Genomic DNA, 23,216 nt, shown 5'->3' with positions numbered 1-23,216 from the left:
TATCAGGGACACTCACTCACTGTGTTCAGATTCAACATTCTATCAGGGACACTCACTCATGCCTGTGTTCAGATTCAACATTCTATCAGGGACACTCACTCACTCCTGTGTTCAGATTCAACATTCTATCAGGGACACTCACTCACCCTGTGTTCAGATTCAACATTCTATCAGGGACACTCACAAACACCTGTGTTCAGATTCAACATTCTATCAGAGACACTCACTCACACCTGTGTTCAGATTCAACATTCTATCAGGGACACTCACTCATGCCTGTGTTCAGATTCAACACTCTATCAGGGACACTCACTCACTGTGTTCAGATTCAACATTCTATCAGGGACACTCACTCACGCCTGTGTTCAGATTCAACATTCTATCAGGGACACTCACTCACTCCTGTGTTCAGATTCAACATTCTATCAGGGACACTCACTCATGCCTGTGTTCAGATTCAACATTCTATCAGGGACACTCACAAACACCTGTGTTCAGATTCAACATTCTATCAGGGACACTAGTGCATGCCCACTGTGTTAAGTTCAACATTCTATCACTGACACTCAGTGCATGCCTGTGTTTAAGTTCAACATTCTATCACTGACACTCACTGCATGCCTGTGTTTAGATTCAACATTCTATCAGGGACACTCACTGCATGCCTGTGTTCAGATTCAACATTCTATCAGGGACACTCACTGCATGCCTGTGTTTAGATTCAACATTCTATCAGAGACACTCACAATGCCTGTGTTCAGATTCAACATTCTATCAGGGACACTCACTGCACACCTGTGTTTAAGATTCAACATTCTATCAGGGACACTCACTGCATGCCTGTGTGTTCAGATTCAACATTCTATCAGGGACACTCACAAACATGCCTGTGTTCAGATTCAACATTCTATCAGGGACACTCACACACACCTGTGTTCAGATTCAACATTCTATCAGGGACACTCACACACACCTGTGTTCAGATTCAACATTCTATCAGGGACACTCACACACACCTGTGTTCAGATTCAACATTCTATCAGGGACACTCACACACACCTGTGTTCAGATTCAACATTCTATCAGGGACACTCACTCACACCTGTGTTCAGATTCAACATTCTATCAGGGACACTCACACATGCCTGTGTGCAGATTCAACATTCTATCAGGGACACTCACACACACCTGTGTTCAGATTCAACATTCTATCAGGGACACTCACACACACCTGTGTTCAGATTCAACATTCTATCAGGGACACTCACAAACACCTGTGTTCAGATTCAACATTCTATCAGGGACACTCACTCACACCTGTGTTCAGATTCAACATTCTATCAGGGACACTCACTCACACCTGTGTTCAGATTCAACATTCTATCAGGGACACTCACTCACTCCTGTGTTCAGATTCAACATTCTATCAGGGACACTCACTCACACCTGTGTTCAGATTCAACATTCTATCAGGGACACTCACTCATGCCTGTGTTCAGATTCAACATTCTATCAGGGACACTCACTCACGCCTGTGTTCAGATTCAACATTCTATCAGGGACACTCACACAAACACCTGTGTTCAGATTCAACATTCTATCAGGGACACTCACTCACGCCTGTGTTCAGATTCAACATTCTATCAGGGACACTCACTCATGCCCTGTGTTCAGATTCAACATTCTATCAGGGACACTCACACCACCTGTGTTCAGATTCAACATTCTATCAGGGACACTCACTCACACACCTGTGTTCAGATTCAACATTCTATCAGGACACTCACTCATACCCTGTGTTCAGATTCAACATTCTATCAGGGACACTCACTCATGCCTGTGTTCAGATTCAACATTCTATCAGGGACACTCACTCACACCTGTGTTCAGATTCAACATTCTATCAGGGACTCTCACTCACGCCTGTGTTCAGATTCAACATTCTATCAGGGACACTCACTCATGCCTGTGTTCAGATTCAACATTCTATCAGGGACACTCACTCATGCCTGTGTTCAGATTCAACACTCTATCAGGGACACTCACTCACTGTGTGTTCAGATTCAACATTCTATCAGGGACACTCACTCACTGTGTTCAGATTCAACATTCTATCAGGGACACTCACTCACGCCTGTGTTCAGATTCAACATTCTATCAGGGACACTCACTCACGCCTGTGTTAAGATTCAACATTCTATCAGGGACACTCACTCATGCCTGTGTTCAGATTCAACATTCTATCAGGGACACTCACTCATGCCTGTGTTCAGATTCAACGCTCTATCAGGGACACTCACTCACGCCTGTGTTCAGATTCAACACTCTATCAGGGACACTCACTCACGCCTGTGTTCAGATTCAACATTCAATCAGAGACACTCACTCACGCCTGTGTTCAGATTCAACATTCAATCAGAGACACTCACACACACCTGTGTTCAGATTCAACATTCTATCCGGGCCACTCACACACACCTGTGTGCAGATTCAACATTCTATCAGGGACACTCACGCACACCTGTGTTCAGATTCAACATTCTATCAGGGACACTCACTCACGCCTGTGTTCAGATTCAACATTCTATCAGAGACACTCACAAACACCTGTGTTCAGATTCAACATTCTATCAGGGACACTCACTCACTGTGTTCAGATTCAACATTCTATCAGGGACACTCACTCACTGTGTTCAGATTCAACATTCTATCAGGGACACTCACTCACGCCTGTGTTCAGATTCAACATTCTATCAGGGACACTCACTCATGCCTGTGTTCAGATTCAACATTCTATCAGGGACACTCACTCACGCCTGTGTTCAGATTCAACACTCTATCAGGGACACTCACTCACGCCTGTGTTCAGATTCAACATTCTATCAGGGACACTCACTCACGCCTGTGTTCAGATTCAACATTCTATCAGAGACACTCACAAACACCTGTGTTCAGATTCAACATTCTATCAGGGACACTCACTCACGCCTGTGTTCAGATTCAACATTCTATCAGGGACACTCACTCACGCCTGTGTTCAGATTCAACATTCTATCAGGGACACTCACTCACGCCTGTGTTCAGATTCAACATTCTATCAGGGACACTCACTCATGCCTGTGTTCAGATTCAACATTCTATCAGGGACACTCACTCCGCCTGTGTTCAGATTCAACATTCTATCAGGGACACTCACTCCGCGCTGTGTTCAGATTCAACATTCTATCAGGGACACTCACGCACACCTGTGTTCAGATTCAACATTCTATCAGAGACACTCACTCACGCCTGTGTTCAGATTCAACATTCTATCAGGGACACTCACTCATGCCTGTGTTTAGATTCAACACTCTATCAGGGACACTCACTCACGCCTGTGTTCAGATTCAACATTCTATCAGGGACACTCACTCACGCCTGTGTTCAGATTCAACATTCAATCAGAGACACTCACTCACGCCTGTGTTCAGATTCAACATTCTATCAGGGACACTCACTCATGCCTGTGTTCAGATTCAACACTCTATCAGGGACACTCACTCACGCCTGTGTTCAGATTCAACAATTCTATCAGGGACACTCACTCACGCCTGTGTTCAGATTCAACATTCTATCAGGGACACTCACTCACGCCTGTGTTCAGATTCAACATTCTATCAGGGACACTCACTCACGCCTGTGTTCAGATTCAACATTCTATCAGGGACACTCACTCATGCCTGTGTTCAGATTCAACATTCTATCAGGGACACTCACTCACGCCTGTGTTCAGATTCAACGCTCTATCAGGGACACTCACTCACGCCTGTGTTCAGATTCAACACTCTATCAGGGACACTCACTCACGCCTGTGTTCAGATTCAACATTCAATCAGAGACACTCACTCACGCCTGTGTTCAGATTCAACATTCAATCAGAGACACTCACTCACGCCTGTGTTCAGATTCAACATTCAATCAGAGACACTCACATAGGCTGTGATTCAGATTCAACATTCTATTAGGGACACTCGACACACCTGTGTTCAGAGATGACACAACTTTATGGATGATCAACTTCTTTATTTTAACAATAGCGACGTGTTGCTATAGGTTCTTATACCGTTTTCAAGCATATGGGGGAATGATGGGGTACACCAGTTTATATACAAGATAAGATAATGCGATAACAATGGTGGGGAAACAAAGCATCAAAGAAAGTTACATGATGAGCTACAATGACATGATGATGAGCTGAGGATAACAAAATGAGATGAGTGGGATTACCATGAGAATTAGTGAATGTAAGTAAATTAGGCAGAAGCCAAGGTGGTGGGGGGATTAATTAGTGAGAAGCCAGTGGTGAGGAATGTGAGTACGAAGGTTGATGAGAAGCCAGAGTGGGTTGAGTGGTTAATTATTTGTGGATTAGGTTGTTGTAAGCTGTGGGGATGTAATAGCCTTGATCTCTGTTAATAGAGGGATTAAAACGGCGTCTTTGTAATGCTTCGGCCAATTTGTGTCATCTCTATACCAGCAACTTCTAAAATGCCACTCAAACAACCTGTGATCATATTCAACATTCTATCAGGGACATTCACATAGGCTGTGATTCAGATTCAACATTCAATCAGGGACATTCACATAGGCTGTGATTCAGATCCAACATTCCATTAGGGACATTCACATAGGCTGTGATTCAGATCCAACATTCTATAAGGGACATTCACATAGGCTGTGATTCAGATCCAACATTCTATAAGGGACATTCACATAGGCTGTGATTCAGATTCAACATTCTTTAAGGGACATTCACATAGGCTGTGATTCAGATTCAAAATTCTATAAGGGACATTCACATAGGCTGTGATTCAGATTCAACATTCTATAAGGGACATTCACATAGGCTGTGATTCAGATTCAACATTCTATAAGGGACATTCACATAGGCTGTGATTCAGATTCAACATTCTATAAGGGACATTCACATAGGCTGTGATTCAGATCCAAAATTCTATCAGGGACATTCACAAAGGCTGTGATTCAGATCCAAAATTCTATAAGGGACATTCACATAGGCTGTGATTCAGATCCAACATTCTATAAGGGACATTCACAAAGGCTGTGATTCAGATTCAACATTCAATCAGGGACATTCACAAAGGCTGTGATTCAGATCCAACATTCTATCAGGGACATTCACATAGGCTGTGATTCAGATCCAACATTCTATAAGGGACATTCACATAGGCTGTGATTCAGATTCAACATTCTATAAGGGACATTCACATAGGCTGTGATTCAGATCCAACATTCTATCAGGGACATTCACAAAGGCTGTGATTCAGATTCAACATTCTATAAGGGACATTCACATAGGCTGTGATTCAGATTCAACATTCTATAAGGGACATTCACATAGGCTGTGATTCAGATTCAACATTCTATAAGGGACATTCACATAGGCTGTGATTCAGATCCAAAATTCTATCAGGGACATTCACAAAGGCTGTGATTCAGATCCAAAATTCTATAAGGGACATTCACATAGGCTGTGATTCAGATCCAACATTCTATAAGGGACATTCACAAAGGCTGTGATTCAGATTCAACATTCAATCAGGGACATTCACAAAGGCTGTGATTCAGATCCAACATTCTATCAGGGACATTCACATAGGCTGTGATTCAGATCCAACATTCTATAAGGGACATTCACATAGGCTGTGATTCAGATTCAACATTCTATAAGGGACATTCACATAGGCTGTGATTCAGATCCAACATTCTATCAGGGACATTCACAAAGGCTGTGATTCAGATCCAACATTCTATAAGGGACATTCACATAGGCTGTGATTCAGATCCAACATTCTATAAGGGACATTCACATAGGCTGTGATCAGATTCAACATTCTATAAGGGACATTCACATAGGCTGTGATTCAGATCCAACATTCTATCAGGGACATTCACAAAGGCTGTGATTCAGATCCAAAATTCTATAAGGGACATTCACATAGGCTGTGATTCAGATTCAACATTCTATAAGGGACATTCACATAGGCTGTGATTCAGATTCAACATTCTATAAGGGACATTCACATAGGCTGTGATTCAGATTCAACATTCTATAAGGGACATTCACATAGGCTGTGATTCAGATCCAACATTCTATCAGGGACATTCACAAAGGCTGTGATTCAGATCCAAAATTCTATAAGGGACATTCACATAGGCTGAGAATCAATCTCTGGTTAACTTCAGCCAAGTCAGACTACCCCTTTAGCATATCAGTAAATTTGAAGTTTTTGAGTGAAGTTTTGTGTGGATTTGACACATGTATCAAAAGGCTGAGGTGTGTGATGCCTCTGTAAAAGCTCAGTGTTCCCATTGGGCATGGTGGGTTAAAATGTCCTGTTTACTTATTCATTCCACAAAAATAACCTACATGTGAAAGATGTGATGAGTTCTAGGCAAAGTTCCTCTTCCCTACTGTATTGAGTGTCTTCTCCATCCTGATCCCCGATGTTCTTCTGTGCATGGCTGAGAGTGAACACAATAATTGCCACCATCTGCAGCAGCACAGTACTTGTAAGGCTCTGTGATGTCACATGCGACGGTAGGCTTGTTAACAAGTGATCCCGTAGACTCTGTGCTTTGTTAAGATCTGCCAAATAGAAGAAAACAATAATAAACAGTACAGCTTATGCACAGCCAGAAGCTTTATTTTTTATCTTATATTTTAGACATACATGTATTTACATCTAAACTTGAAGTATAAAAGCTAAAATTATTTATGATTTTCTTTATACCAGCTTTTGGTTTGAGACATGATAAAGAACAGAAAGTATGACTATGAGTTGAAAAGGGTTAAAAAACATCCACCATAAACATATCCTTAACCAAAGAAGTCCATGTAATATTTTATCTTGATTACTGTTTCTGGATTTGACTCCCAACAAAACCACCTTTGATAACACATATAGTGTAAACATATTTTATTCAAAATAAATTGAACTAGGATTGGAAACAAGCCGTAATGGCTTATTTGAATACCTCTCCATTTCATTGATACATGAATAAAACAAATATTAAATAAAATGCAGCATGATATGAAAGCAAGCAACCTGCGTATTAAACATTATTAATCATTTATCAAACCTATGCGATTTTATTATATAAGTATGGACAGATTGTAGTATGAGAGAATTTACAAGTACATTTTTGTTTGGATTTCCATTTAGGACAGAATTTAAATTATATCCATGTTCGTAAAAATACATGCGATGTCTGATGTTAGTATAATTAGGACACGTAAAGAAGTAATGTAAAGTATCCTCATAGGGGTGACCACAGGGACAGAATGGATCAACTGAAATGTGCCGTTCAAACATGTGAGCTTTCAAATTACTGCACCCAAGTCTGAAGCGTGAGTGGATAATTTTGCAGAAACGTGTACCAAAGTTTTTATCAAATATATTAAAATTGGGTGGTTTTGATGATTGGAATGCATTTTTGAATTGGCCTATGGTTTCAATATCGTACATATTCTCAGGCAAATCATTCCATTGTCGTATTGTATCAGGTAAAAACGAGTTGCTATACAAATCACTACGACATCTTATAGTTTGAATGTTATTATTGTTTCTTAATCTATGGTCACTAAACTGTGATACTTTTTCGGACAGTAGATCAGTTAAATAAACTGGTGTCATATGATGAACCATTTTGTAAAATAATGATAACTTGCTAATTTGTCTACGGTCAACTAGGGGCATAGAGTTAGTTTCCTCATATTTTAAATCATGACTTGTTCCTCTAACTGCCCCACAAATCATTCCGATAGTCGCCTAAATGTAGATTTTCGACAAGTTTTTCTTGTTCTTTAGTACAGTTATCCCAAAGGTGCGAACAGTAATCGAACGTTGGTAATATATATGACTTGTACATTTGCTCTAATGATTTTCTAGATAATCTATATTTAAAACTACGTGAGACAATTTACCAATGGATCTAACCTTTTAACTAATTCACCAATGTGGGAGTTCCATTTACAGTCTGATTGCAAGGTTACTCCTAGGTGTTTATGGTAGCCGACTTCAGTAATGTCTACTCCATGCATTTTAAGCTTAGGAATTGGAAATTGATTACCGGTATTTCTGCAAAGTGAATAAAACAGCTTCAGTCTTACCAGGATTAAAGCTAACCTGCCATATTTCAGCCCAGTGAGAGATCCTGTTTAGGTCATTATTTAAGGAAGCGGCGGTAACAACATGATTATCAACAATAACATATACCAAGTATCATTGGCAAAAGATCGAATGTTACTACTGATACCCTCAATGATATCATTTATGTAAACTAAAAACAGTAATGGCCCAAGGACAGATCCTTGTGGCACCCCAGCAGTGACGTTCTTTAGATCTAAATTGTAATTGTCTATAGCTACTCTCTGTAATCTATTGTCAAGATAACTGGAAAACCAATCAAGTAACTTACCCTTAATACCATAAGCTTCTAATTTCGCTATGATTCCCTTATGCCAAACCTTGTCAAAAGCCTTGCTTATGTCACAGAAAACTGCCCTGACTTCTTTGCCATTGTCTAATGCATGTAGCATAAAATCATACAAGTATGTCAGTTGGTATACAGTTCCATCCCCAGGCATGAATCCTGACTGCAAATTCGTTAATACGTTATTATCTAAAAAAAAGTTAAACACATGTTTAAAAATACATTTCTCAAATACCTTTGATAAACAGCTGGTAAGAGCAACTGGTCTATAGTTTTACATTCATTAAAACTACCTTTTTATGAATAGGAGTGACAATAGCTTCCTTCCATATTGTTGGGAATTTACAATATTCTAGGGATAAATTGAATAGATTAGTAAGAGGAGTACAAAGGGATGGCACGATCATTTTGATAAATCTGTTACCTATTTTGTCTGGTCCACTGGCTTTGGAAATATCAACTGATAATAGGATGTCTTTTACTTCTTGTGTACTCAATACAATAGACGCAAGTGGAGTCTTTACTTTACATTCAAGTGTAGGAGTCTCCTTATCAGGATAATCAACTTGTGCGTGGTCAGCAAAATATTCATTAAATATATTTGCTTTATCTTTACTATCATTGATCAGATTATTCTTATGAATAATCGAAGGAAATTTCTTATAATCTCCATTTTTGGATTTTATATACTTATTCACTAAAGCCCACCAAAATTTAGAATTACTCCCCTGATTGATCTTATCATCTAAATCAGAAATATATTTCAATTTGTCTGCTCTCACGGCTGCTGTTACTTTGTTCCGTAAAAGCCTAAAGTTTTGCCAGTCTTTATCATAATTTCGAGTCTTTGCTTTCTTATGCTGTCTACTTCTTTTCCTGATAAGTATTCTTATAGCACAATTCATCCATGGATTGTCCCGAGGTCTTATAGTTACCACATTGTTTGGGACATAAATATCACATATATTTCTCAAAACATCAGCAAAATGTGATGTAGTCCTAACACCAATTCCAAGATAATCTTTCATAAAATTACAATACATAATAGTTCAGATGGCTTTGTGTAAATGAATAATGACTTCAATTGTAGAATCTTTAAACCAGAAGTTATGCCTAATTACTGTGTAAATGGGTGTAATATTTTGTTTAACACACTGTCAACATGGCCTTAATTCAGAGAATGATTTATATTTCAAATCCTTTCATACTGGATCTGTGTCTAAAGCAATTTCCTTTTCCACTGCATCCCACAGCATCATTAGCTACGAGGATAGGTTGTTTACGTGAATGAAAGCTGTATGTTGACCATGTGATCAGGTCAATGCCAAAATTATTTGTTGAACGCTGATGGCAGTGCAAATTAAACTACTGAAAATAAGGAAATTCCGAAACTATAGGAAATTCTGAGAAATGACAATATTACAATTACAACTAACTTGATTTTGTTATTAGCTTCAGTTTTCATCAACACATGCTAGTTCTTAGTGCTTTGAGTCAGGGCAACTTCCAGTCTCCATAATTTGTGATATAAGAATTACATATAATAAGTACAGTCAGCTCTCGTTAATCCGACACTCATTAATCCGACAATCACGTTAATCCGACAAAAAATTAGGGAACCATTTAAAACAGTGATAATTACTCTCCTTAATCCGACATTCTCGCATTCCGACTCCGACACACCAATCTAGCAGCTTATTATTGTAAATACATTGTAAAAACATTCAGCTTCAAGCTATCTGAGGCCAAAACATCGTTGAACACTTTGCAAACATTTCTGACACACCACTTAGACGTGTTTGATGTTAATGACCATCAAAGACTTTTTCAAGTCATAAATTATATATGTTATGATACACGCCTGATTGTACATTAGACGTCCACATGTTATTATGGAATTAGTTGTATGGAAACCGTAACATATTCAACATCCGGGTCATAATGGCAGCTGATATGCGGTAAAAACAAACGTGAGTTTTGTGCCAATGTGGTCATGAAATAGATATGAAACTGTTCGCTTATGTGATTATATATGTATGTTATGCCATCTATGAATGTTAATAAATGAAAACAAGTATGTATTGTTAGTATTTTTTTGTATTTCTGTGAATATTTTTACATACGATGAAGATAACTAGATCTACCATGTCTGATATGCATGCAACAGTATGACGATCATGACATTTAGTAAACATTGTTATTTTCACGCAAATACATTAATCCGACATTTTCATTAATCCGACATTTTCGTTAATCCGACATATTTCTCTGCAACCACAAGTGTCGGATTAACGAGAGTTGACTGTAGGTTTAATGTCAACTTAGTTTAGGCATGACCTATCTGCCTATATTCCAACATCTGCCTGTGACGGCTACTGTTAGGCGCAACTACCGCAGCACTCCAAGCGGGCAAGGACTGTTTCCCATTAAGATGACTACTTTGTTACCAAACTCAAAGAGCTAACTTAAAGCCACCTAAAGTAAGAAACATCATGGTCCTTAAGGTCAGGTGAGCTAAAGGGAAATAACACCAAGCACTGTTGCACACAGGGGCTATCAAATGAGCTGAATGTTTTTGTGTATCTTAAGCCATGAAGAAAGAAGATGGTGTCTGTTTATTTGCAATTTGATTCCAATGTAACATACCAGAAACACACAAGGACATATTTGTGTTTGGGAAAAATAATGCAAAAGTATAAACATATCAGGCCAAAAAAATGTCTGGAACATGAAATATTTCATTTTTGAAAAATGATCACTTATGTTCACATATGCTTATCAAAAACACACATTTACAGGTCATTCATTTTCATGATTAGCCAGATGGTCCTTACCTGTAGTCAAGTGAATCAGTGCAGTGAACTGCAAAAGGGAGTTAACCACTTCACTTAAGGACAGTTTCCCACGTACATCTCCACTAAAAACATAAAAGATGGTAGTTTGGATTTGAATAAGATGAGTGTCCAGAGTTAAAATGGTGATTAAGAGTGCTGAGGCAGTGTAGCTCATCTGAGTGGTCAACAGTTTAAAATATACAAATACTAATCAATGTTGCTGTCAATGCTAATCAAATATTTTCTGCATAAATACTGAGGCCGAAAGTCCAAGCTACCTCAATGACCAGAGGTGGGAGCGGCAGGGGTGTGTTCAGGCAAGAGTTGTAAGAGAGGCCGGAAACTCCATTTACAGTTCGTTCCACTCAACAGTAAACAATAAGAGAGAGAGTACAAGACGTGAGACGGCATAAGGTAAACAATAAGAAACATGCATATAATTTCTACAGTGTTTCCAAATCCTTAAGAATGAACAAGCAGTGTCAGATAACTTCACAGAGCTATCAAATGCATTTGGGATAAACTACATGTATTACATTAAATTTATAACATTTCAAATAGAAATGTCCAAGCAATGGCCATGAATGGCTTGTTTGGGTTTGGATGATATAGCTGCCACAGTGGCCATTTTGAAAATCAGCTTTTAACCTGTTGAACTAATTCAGCTTTATTGGTCATGCTGTTCTGAAGAGATGAGGTTTACTATGCAAGGAAGTTCATTTTGAGAGACATGTGGGTGTTATCACTGGTGAGGACAAACAAGTGAAGTTTGAGTTTAATTAGTTCCTAGCCTCTTCGGGCCTACCAAAGAAAACTTTCCCATTGTGCAGAAAAACACACAAAAGCCCACATTAATTGTTGAAATAGCAACATAAACATAATACCTCGCTACTGAAAAAGTAAAAACAGCAACGAAAGAATATGAAACTGCAAAATTTTTATATCAGCAAACTTTGATCTCTACTGCGCATGCGCGTTACAATCCGAGCTTTTTAAATATTTACGAGCAACAGTGAATCGCCTCGCGCAGAAAAAGTTTGGAATATGTCAAAATAGTTGCTGTCAATCATTTCATACGAATGGAAAGTAATTCACTAACAAGAAGACAAAGTCATCAATATCCCCCCCAATGGCAAAATACTCTTCATGATTATGTCTACGAGGTATGATTATGTCAAATATTTAGGTGTGAAGGAGAGTATTGAAAGGTTTTTAAAATTCTGCTCCAGAAAGGAGCACTATCACCAATTCCAAAACTACCAAAAAGGAACCAGTACACCACTAGACTAATCTATGTGTCAAGTTTGGTGAAGAAATAGTGAACGGTTTTAGAATTTAGCTCCGGAAAAGTGCACTACCACCAATTTCAGGCTAAGTCAACTTGTTGCCATGGAAACGCCAAAAATATTTTATTCACAATTCCAAAACTACCAAAAGGCACCAGTACACCACCAGACCAATCTATGTGTCAAGTTTAGTGAAGAAATAGTGAACGGTTTTAGAGTTCACCTCCGGAAAAGGGCACAACCACCAATTTCAGGCTAAGTCAAATTTGTTGCCATGGTGCCATGGAAATGCCAAAAATATTTTATTCACAATTCCAAAACTACCAAAAGGCACCAGTATACCACCTGATCTATCTATGTACCAAGTTTGGTGAAGAAATAGTTAACGGTTTTACAGTTGCACCCTCTTCGTTTTTTTATCCAGTTTTAGCGGTTTAAAGTTGCCAGTTTTACTGTTTCAGTACCAAGGTATTATGTTTAAGTTTTCTTTGGTAGGCCTGCTCCTATAAGGGGAAATAATACTGAAATCATCTGTTGTGGATATTTCAGGATGCCACTGAGATATATGTACAAAACCTTGAGGCAGCTAACCATATGACATTAGGTTTGTTGAGTAACATAATAAGGTTTACAGAATGGTATAGAAGCTAACAGCGAAACAACTTAATTAGTTTTTAGTCTGGAATGATTGCACTGAACAGGTTTTCTGTGCACGTGGTGTCCAGAACACAATATTGCATCATCACGACAACGTGGTCTGACTGATTGGAGATATTCATGTGGAATGACAAGTGTTCTTCATCCCACATATAGGCACCACAAAACTAAAAATATGTCTACAGCATAATGAAGCTGATAAGGATGGCAGATAAAAAGGAAAAAATACCCCTTCATGAATTTAATTCATTTTTCGTCATCACTGGAACTGAATATTCATAGAAAGGAGTCTTTCAGTAAGAAGAGCTACACATTCTAATTGCATGTAGACAATACAGAAAACATTAATATTGTGCTAAATTGCAGAATAATCTGACGACTTATTTTATAACAATGAATGAAAGGAATTTGATAACAGAAGACGATTAAAGTACATACATATCTCTTGTGAGCTTGACATAAAACTTCTCCAGGTTTGTGGCAGCCACAGGGAATGGATGTCGTACTGCTAGACTCCGTATGTAGTAGAAAACAGTGGACAGCTTGTTGCCTCGAGCTGCTTCCAATATTGCTAGCTGGTTGTAGGGTTGTCCTGAATTAAAATATATCCTTCCATGAGCGTTATTGATTTTGGCAGTAATCCTATAAAATAATAACATTTAAACTACAAGACAACTATATCACCGACAATCACTGACAAATTATAGCTGGATATGAGTAGACTAAATAACAGTGAAAACAATAGTCAACATTCTTTAGTCCCACAAGGCTCTGTAGCTCACCTCAACTATGAAAAGCATATATATTTCAGACACTAAAGAACTCTCAGTGCAAAGAAATATGTCATCTTGTTAGAGGTGGTGTTTGACTTCCTGGAATCTTCAGTCAAAATATGAAACAATAGGATCATTACCAGCCAGTTTAGAGATGCGTGCTTGGAAGGGTGTTTTGACATGTATAATGAGGACTATTTCTACCTCAGTTGGAAGAATGACTTTCGCAGGTCACATAATTTATCAACTACAAGGAAACATTTGTTTTTGGTGATGCAGCATATAGATGACAAAATATCTGGAAGAATAAGAGACCAGAGGGTCAACAGAATAATTGGACCTGCATTAACCCACAAGAATTGAATCATCCTTTAGAAAACTTCAACCTCAGAACTGCCATGCATTCACTCAGTTCTGTAAGTAAATGAACAACTGAAACAAGTCCCTCATAGTCTAATCCAAGATGGTAAATAAAGGTGTAGTGTAAATGAGCTTGAAAGAAACTATTGGAGGTTACTCTGTCACATATGACTCATATCAGCTGCAATTATCAATGATCAGAATTATACCAACCATATGTACCATTTGAGGTGTTAGACTCAAGTATATGCAGCAAGAGAAGCTTCCAGGATTAAAACAATCAACCTGAGGTCCAAGTTAAACCTGAACTCATCTTCAAAGTAACTGTTTCTTCATCTCTCACTGCCCCACTACCACCTACAACTCCCCTTATTCTCTCTCCCCAGAGGAAAGTTAGGCGGTAAGGATAGACTGGACAAAAAAAGGGACCCCAAATCATGCAGGTCCTGAATTAGAATGTCTTTGGTCACATCCCTAGTTATAAGCTGTGAATGTGTTTGATGATGACTACTGGCAACCTGACATGATCTGTTCGATAGAGACTGTCCTCCGTGAAGCTAAGGATGATGCAATAGCTCTGATTATGTGAGGACGGACCATTTTAGAGCTCTTACTGGGCATTGCAGTATGTCGGGGTAGGTCACGGTCCAGTGTAGAAGCCAGCAAAGGGATAGTGAAAATTTGTTGTCCCAGAGGTTCCATTTGTAGGAAAACAGGGTTAAATTGTAGTGTTAGCAGGGGGGCAGGGGCTTCATAACGGGATATTCAAACAATACGTAACCACATATAGCACAACTGTCTACCAGATAGTCTTGTAACACATTGTTTCACTTGCTCTACTACGGGACAACTTTTTGACCGGGGTTACTGTTCATCGCCATGCTAGATACATTGGGTAGGCCATGTGGTTGGTGCTAAATACGTTGGGTAGGCTCTGATTGGCGGAGACGTCCGTCATCAGTAGATGAACTTTGACCCATGTCAGAAGTTGGGTTCCAGAGCACTATATAAGTGACCTGGCTCTCTGGATTCAGTGTCTAGCTTTCGGTAGTCCAAGCAAACGCCTCACCCAGCAGGCGGAACTCAGTCGAGTCCAAGCTACATGTCAGCTCCGTGGCTTGGGGAAGACACTGGGCAATGCATTGCCGAACCTCCCGTAGAGCCGACGGAAAACGGAAAGCACCCTCGGACTCCTCAATATCCATAGACTCGGCACCCGAGCCCGAGTCAGAATTCGGATCACCTCGTGAAGAGGAGCCGATCCCCGACCCGGTGGAAGGCCAAGCCACAGACGCCGTGGGAAGGGAAGAGCCCAAGGAACTCTAAGCTCCGGAAACCATCAGGACACTCGAACCCCGGTCCCAAGACATGGGAGGAAGCACAGACGGAGCCATCTCCTCCGCTCCGATGGGGTGGGGTGGCGCAGGGACCGGAACCCTTGGAATCCTCAACGGACCCTGCGCCAGCACTGAGAGAAGGACTGGGAGCGAACCCTCCCTCTCCGGGATAGCCGAGGCGTCCGGACCTGAAGCCAAAGGCAAGGGATCGACGGCTGCCTCAAGTCCAAGGGATCGAGCCAAGCTCAGCAATCCCATCCCCGGACTCTCGGTCCCCCATCCAGAGTGGGCGAGGTCTCCTGCCAGAGACCTCCAACCGACTCATGAACGAGGGACTTATGCGAAGTAGACTTAGATTTAGTTTGCTTAGCCTTTATAGCCTTGGACGGGGGAACCTCCTGGGTCAATTCCCCTCCCGACTCACGCAATTCCTTGTTAAAAAGGAAGTCAGCCGCCCGTCTCTTCTGGGCCCGAGGGGAAAAGCCCATACACAATTCACATGTCAGGGTTATGACCTGCTTTTTCCAGACAGCATAAGCATCTATCATGCTTATCTTGGTGAGGGATATTTTGCCCGCAGGCAGGACACCGCGTAAACACCTGAAAGCAAACACGCAAGCATGTAGCTAACGGCGCAACAAAACAGCATAAAGTTGCAAATTACATGAATGCGACAACGCGACATGAAATACTTGGTTAATAACGCAATATTTCAACCACGTGGCACGCTAAACTTCCCGCCATGGAATAGCAACACGTGCATAAACCACGGGAAAGCTAGCGTAAAATTTAATGCAAAGTCACATAAATGAGAAATGAGAACTGACTGCAAAGTCAATAAAACGTTTCTCAAGAACAAATAAAGACCATACATACAGTAGTTGAAGTCTCAGACATTCTTCCCGTAAAGAAGTTAATCAGCTTGGAACTCTATCAAACACGTCTCAACGCTAGAGTGACAGCAGAAGGAATGATGATATGGTTCCTTATCCTGGCTAGCATTTGTGAGAGAACATTGTCGGCATAAGCAGTCATTCCCCCCCAAGACGTCATCATGGCATCCACTGCATTGCATTAGGTCACAGAAAATCGTCCATAAAACCATGAATTCTTACGTGTTTGTAAATATGCTAGTCCTAGAGCTCTTACAAATCGCGAATAGTGACAGAGCCACTGATATCCCAAATGGTAGGACTCTGAACTGGACTACTCTCCCATTGACAACAAATCATAGATATTTTGTGATGGATAGGCATGTGTAGGTATATATCCTGCTGATCTATGGAGACCATAGAGTCCCCAATGGAAATCAAACCCGGTTGAGGGTCTTCAGATCGATAATCATTCTGTTGAATCCATTTTAGGAACCAGGAATACGAGAGAGTACAACCCTAGCCCTTGGTCCAAAGCAACGGCAACTTTCTTGCTCACAATTTTGCTATAAACTTGGGATCCTGGCCCTGTTAGTGAAGCCCTGTTGAGGTTTCTTGGCAGACTCAAAATAATATCTGCCATGTTGGCTAGTAAGGCGTGAGAGTCAAACATTGCCATACTATCTAGATAGCCATGAAGCATCTGTGTCATATCCCCAGTAATCTCCAATTTTACAGATGATGAGTCATACAAGTAGCAGGAAGGAGCATCTTCCTAATACCTGATGTGAACCAATAGTCTAGGCGCTGGATGTTATTGGTCAAAGTCTCTAATTCATCTCTCTTCGACAGTAAGGTGCTCCGGAATCTTGATCGCAAATCCTTGAAAACCTTTTGTCTAGGGAAGGCGAGTGTAAGGGTAAGGCTTTGCTAAACAAAGTCTGACACATACAAGTCTCTGAGCTTAAATGAGGAGCATCCTAGACTATCTGGATACTTGAGAGAGGCTAAGCCATCGTTCAAATCCTTCAAAATCATAAATCGAAAAGATGACTGTGGAAACTTGCGTTTCTGTCTAATATTGCAAAGTGGAGTGTCAAGCCTTTGTATTCTCTGCAGAAAATTCTTCTTGGTCTAGCATCGGCAGCATGGATTCCGTAAATAAAACATCAAGACCAGCTAACTCATCAGCAAAGGTGTATCTGGCCGAGTTACGTTCCCGAAGATTATAGACCATCCCAAAGATGCCAGTTCCGGTTCCTTGAAGGCATCTTGTCTATGGCTGTTTCATATGGTACAGGGCAAGTGCTAACCTGCACACCAACACCATGCTGCTGGCTGACCTCTGTACGGGCTGATGACTGTATTCCCTGTGACCCTGCGGTTTACACTGCTGGTGCCCTATCAGTGGGAACAACTACAAACTTTTCATGCAGGGCGGGCCACACTTTGGATTACATCTGGCTGGGACAGAACAGGTTTATTCCAATTCCGTTTCCTGTTTTTCAGTTACTTAACACATTCTGAAAGACGTTCTATTGGTTCTTCTTCTATTTTTGCTCATTTTGGGGCATATGCTTTGACAGAAATCATAACGATTTTTAAGCTCTAATCCTGTTTGGTAGGAGGCTGTGCACTATATTTAGGTCCATATCTAAATAGATGACGAAGGTTTTGTTGTCAACAGTGGAGAAGTCACTTGTCATTATATGTCCTACAGGTGTATCACAAAACAGTAAGTCTTGGCAGCCACGTGAATTCCTATAAGTGAAGAACCTGACGAAACTGTTTTCATATAGAAAACTGATTTTTGTCTCAGAAAGTATACATACCATTCTGTGGTACAAGATTGGCAGCGTGCCTGTAGAACGTTTGTGCTTGTTCAACTTGCTGTCGATACCGGGCTAAAACAAAATGAAATGCAATGACTTGAAACTTCCAAAACAATTGACACTACTATGTCCACATAATCTTAATGCAAAGTACATGGTCCAAGTCTGACGCTTTTAATAATCTCAACACCACTTTCATTATAGGCCACCAATATGTTGTGATGAGTGACTTTCTTAATATCAAGCAATATTTCCCATTTTATGAAAGATCATTTGAAAAAGAAGATAGCTTCAACATGTTAACTGCATGCTGACTCACCTCCATTTTAAAGATGAACAAACCATCACTGACATGTTAACTGCATGCTGACTCACCTCCATTTTAAAGATGAACAAACCATCACTGACATGTTAAATGCATGCTGACTCACCTCCATCTTAAAGATGAACAAACCATCACTGACATGTTAACCGCATGCTGACTCACCTCCATCTTAAAGATGAACAAACCATTACTGACATGTTAAATGCATGCTGACTCACCTCCATCTTAAAGATGAACAAACCATCACTGACATGTTAACTGCATGCTGACTCACCTCCATTTTAAAGATGAACAAACCATCACTGACATGTTAACTGCATGCTGACTCACCTCCATCTTAAAGATGAACAAACCATCACTGACATGTTAACTGCATGCTGACTCACTTGTATCTCAGAGATGCTTAAGGCCAAAAGGAATATGAGCGCTGACTCCTACCTATATCGCCCAGATGCACTAAACAGTGCTGACACACATATAGACAGGAACTCTTTTTAGGTGTGGTTATCTTGTTCTTCACGGAACACTTCTCTGAAATAATAGATCATTATCTTTAACCATGTGATGAACATTATTTTAGGAGCTCAGCTCATTTAAGGAAACTACCTCTTGACATAACTGCAGGAAACATGATCCTGCTTAGAGATACCTTCATACCATATTTCTGCTTGCGATGGTAGCTGCTCAAATTTCCAACAAAGATTCACTTTGGGGCAGACATCAGAATGTATAACAAACCAGAATCAAGTCTCATCAATGCTATATATATAACAACTTTTTTAAAGAAGAGCAAATGAACTTGTATCACCTAATTTTTACACAAAGAGTGGTGTTGCGTATAATAGTATATCCTTCCTTATTTCTGCTTTGTTTCATTACAAGTTACATGAAACAATGAACATTACGTAAAACAAACCCCTCAATGTGAATCATATACACGTGTAAAGATGAGAAAGTGCTATCCAGCTGATCTGTAACAGATAGCTAGGAAGCACAGCAGACAACATCCTGTGATGTGATGTTTAATGTTTGAAGCATTTATATGTTGTTTTTTAGTGTAGTGCATAATAGTGATGATACGTTTGCAACTGAGAACATTAGAAATCATGTACAAGCATGGAGACTGAGGAGACTAGAGTATGGTTTCGGCCGAGACAACTACCACTATCTGTTTTGGTTTTGTGAAATGGTGTTACGACCCTGGAGCTCAACAAGAAAACAATGCAAATACTTGAGAATGAAGAGTTGTGTGGTATTTATTTATTGTCGCTTGAAAATATGATGTTAACACAACAAAATTTACTACTCAATGCCAAAAGGGTTTAATGTTACAGCACATGCACAGATGGATATTAGAGATAATAATTTGACTAAACTTGATATTTGATTCAAAAGGCGTCCTCATTCCTCCTCTATTTCCAGGAGCCTGGTCTGTGATGAGTTAAACAATGTTTCTAAGAATTTGATCACTGTGGACAGGGTAAAGTCTGACTTTGTCAGACAGACTAAGAACCCAAGTACTTTTTAGTTTCTTTCAAGAACTATAGTACCGATGTCTGCAGCTATGAAATTGATGATACACCCATGAAGTCTGATGTTAAAGTGAGTGATTGAGTTTTAGGTTTACACTGCTTTTAGCAATATTCCAGCAATATCACTGCTGATGTTTAAGGTGGGGCATTATGCCAGAATATTTCATCTCAAGATGGTGAATGATAAAAAACAATAATAAAAATGGCTATCAATAAAGTGCCTGTATCCACATACTCATCTATGCTCAAGGCACTAACACATATTACCCCGGATACCCCAAGCAGCCCATGAGACGCTAGAAGGTTAACAGTCACATGACTTATCCCAACAAGTACCCATTCACTGCTGGGTGAACAGAGGCAATTACCGGTATTACCAAATTCACTTGCCCAGGGTGAGACCGGTGTGTGGACAATTCCCTATCAGGACAATTCCCCACTAGGACAATTCCCCACATGACATTTCCCCACACCTGTTTTGTAACCAGTAGGGCAATCTTGACTATGATAAGGTTTATGTTCATGATGGAGGTGATAGAAAGTAACAAGACAGGAAAGAAGATGTGCCTTGATGGTCGCATGTGCACTGTTGCCAGCAAGAGAAGAAACAAGACTTGGTGGAAATGTAGTAAGCGTGCTAAGTCAGACTAACATGCTAGCCTAAGCACATCTTTAGACGTAGAAGATCCAGTTGTGCACAAGCCACACAATCACCCTCCTAAGGAGACAGCAATATCCTACGCAAAGCTGAGAAACTCGATGAAACAACAAGCCACCAGTTCCTTAGACAAGCCTGCCCAGATCCTAGCCACTGCAGTGTCTGGTACCAAAGATGAAGTGAAGATGATGCTGCCCCAACTCAAGAACACCAAGCGCAGTCTCAGGTACCACAGGAGAGGTTGCGAAAAAAAGTCCTCGGAAAAAAAGAGCCAGAAAAAAGTCCTAAATTTGCCTAGAAAAAAAAGTCCTATTACAATAGAACTTTTTTTCCGGAGTACTTTTTCCCAAGGACTTTTTTCCCAAGGACTTTTTTCCTTACAATCACAAGAGAAGTACACACGTCCCCAAACGCCTCAGGTGAGGTGAGGTGAAATTGGGTTTAACATCGTGCTAGAGAATATTTCGCTCATATGACCGCGTGCATGCGTGTGAATGTGTATGTGCGGCTGCTTGTACTAGCCCAGACTTAAGCTGGTTTTATAGTGGTAGCCCACTGAGATACCATGCCGCAGTGAAGCGTGAATACCCCACTCAGACACAGTATACTGACTCCGAGCCGACTAGTCCTTGTTGTACACAATAATGCCGAGTGCCAGGCAGGGACCAACAAGTACCATATTTTAAAGTCTTTTGGTATGACGCGGTCGGGGATCGAACCCGCGACCTTCCGCTCTCCGGGCAGACGCTCTAACCACTACACCACGGAGGCGGTCCCAAATGCCTCAGCGTGGATGGGAACTTTGCTATGTCTCCAACATTGTTCCAACAAATATATGTAGTTAGGTTTCAGGATACTTTCGTGTCTTGTGTGTATGCCATCTTGCAGAGAAAAACTCGCACTTCCTATCAGATATTGTTTCAGCTTCCCTCTGTGGCACTTGTCTCTGTCACACATCACTGATTTCAAGCCACAGAGGGGAATTGAGTAGAGGCCACGTGCCACAGAGGTACTAGTCACCACTTTCAATTAACAAAGTGTAAATAGCTCAAGTAAAACGCAAATATTATGGATGACAACTTATTCTTTATTGTATATCACAACGTTTCTGGGCTATTCCTTGACCCTTCGTCAGGTGAATTGTAACAAACAAGATACATCAATGAGTATATATACTAAATGTACAAGAAGCCAGTGTTGCATGTATATACAATAAATTGGATAAGAAACGGGAGCTGAAAGTGTGAGATGTACAGATGATGGGCATTGTTTATACAAGGGAAGAGTTTATACAAGTGATTAGCAGATGTGGGTAGAAGCCAGTAATGAGCAAATTGACTTCCCAGGCACTGGGGAGGTACACTCTTTGATTCTGTAATTGTCTTATCGTTAAAGGCTCTAATAGTTTGCGCTTGCACCAATCATGGACATTAGTGGTTAATATGATTGTTGCCAGTCAATGGAGTGAGTAGGGTTTTTGACCATATGCTCTGAGAGAGCTGATTTTTGGTCCATTTGGTCGTATGTCAAATGGGCGGGATGTTTCACCTATGTATGTGGAGCCACAATCACAGTGCAGTTTGTATATGCATCCCCTGGGTCTATTTGGGGTCTTAGTAGAGGAAACTCATCCATTGGCTTTCAGGATGGTTTTCAGGGTCTTATTAGAGTGGAATGTCACGTCGATGCTGGTAGTTTTCTTTATGGAGACGGCTGATGTGGTGACTGATCTGGCCATGGTCGGGAATGTCGATTCTGATAGGAGAAGGTTCAGGTTTGGGAGGGCGTTCATCTTGTTGCTGCTGGAGAGTTGAGGCTGTGGTTCTTTCTACTAGATGTTTGGGGTAGCCGTTGACAAATGTTGCTCTGAGGTGGTTTATTTCAGCTGGGAGATGGACTGGGTCACAGATGGATTTGGCTTGTCTAGTCAAGGTTGCTACTATGGCTCGTTTGATCTGAGGATGATTGTTGGAGAGGTAGTGGATGTATTGATTTGTATGGGTGGGTTTCCGGTAGACTGTAGGGGTGATCTTGTCGGGAGAGTTCTTAAGGTACACATCACCAACTTCTAAATGCCTCTCAAGAACCTAAATAGCTGAAGTTTATTAGTGCTTAAACTAACTAGGTGTTAACGGGGTATAATTAATTAATTGTTAAATCACGACTGATGGTATTGTGGTAATCTCTTCTGCTCGCCTGCCAATCACAACTGATGATATCAAGCTATAAGGTGATAGGCGCATGTCAAAGACTG

General features: G+C 40.4%; 1 protein-coding gene across 1 annotated transcript in view; it reads right to left on the bottom strand.

Annotated features, from left to right (window-relative positions):
• The window catches only part of LOC124253643 (protein SMG7-like), a 297,643-nt gene that overhangs the window by 219,401 nt on the left and 55,026 nt on the right, over positions 1 to 23,216 (bottom strand). Inside the window, exons 7-11 of the mRNA XM_046687453.1 lie at positions 19,211 to 19,303; positions 18,448 to 18,519; positions 13,712 to 13,865; positions 11,331 to 11,413; positions 6,431 to 6,649 (exon numbers count right to left, since the gene is read on the bottom strand). Of these exons, the coding sequence (XP_046543409.1) occupies positions 6,431 to 6,649; positions 11,331 to 11,413; positions 13,712 to 13,865; positions 18,448 to 18,519; positions 19,211 to 19,303 (621 nt within the window). The remainder of the gene's footprint in view (positions 1 to 6,430; positions 6,650 to 11,330; positions 11,414 to 13,711; positions 13,866 to 18,447; positions 18,520 to 19,210; positions 19,304 to 23,216) is intronic.

This window comes from Haliotis rubra, unplaced genomic scaffold (genome assembly GCF_003918875.1).
Source record: "Haliotis rubra isolate DU_JTF1 unplaced genomic scaffold, ASM391887v1 Scf548, whole genome shotgun sequence".
NCBI classification, from domain to species: domain Eukaryota; kingdom Metazoa; phylum Mollusca; class Gastropoda; order Lepetellida; family Haliotidae; genus Haliotis; species Haliotis rubra.
This window is presented reverse-complemented; position numbering and strand designations above follow the sequence as displayed.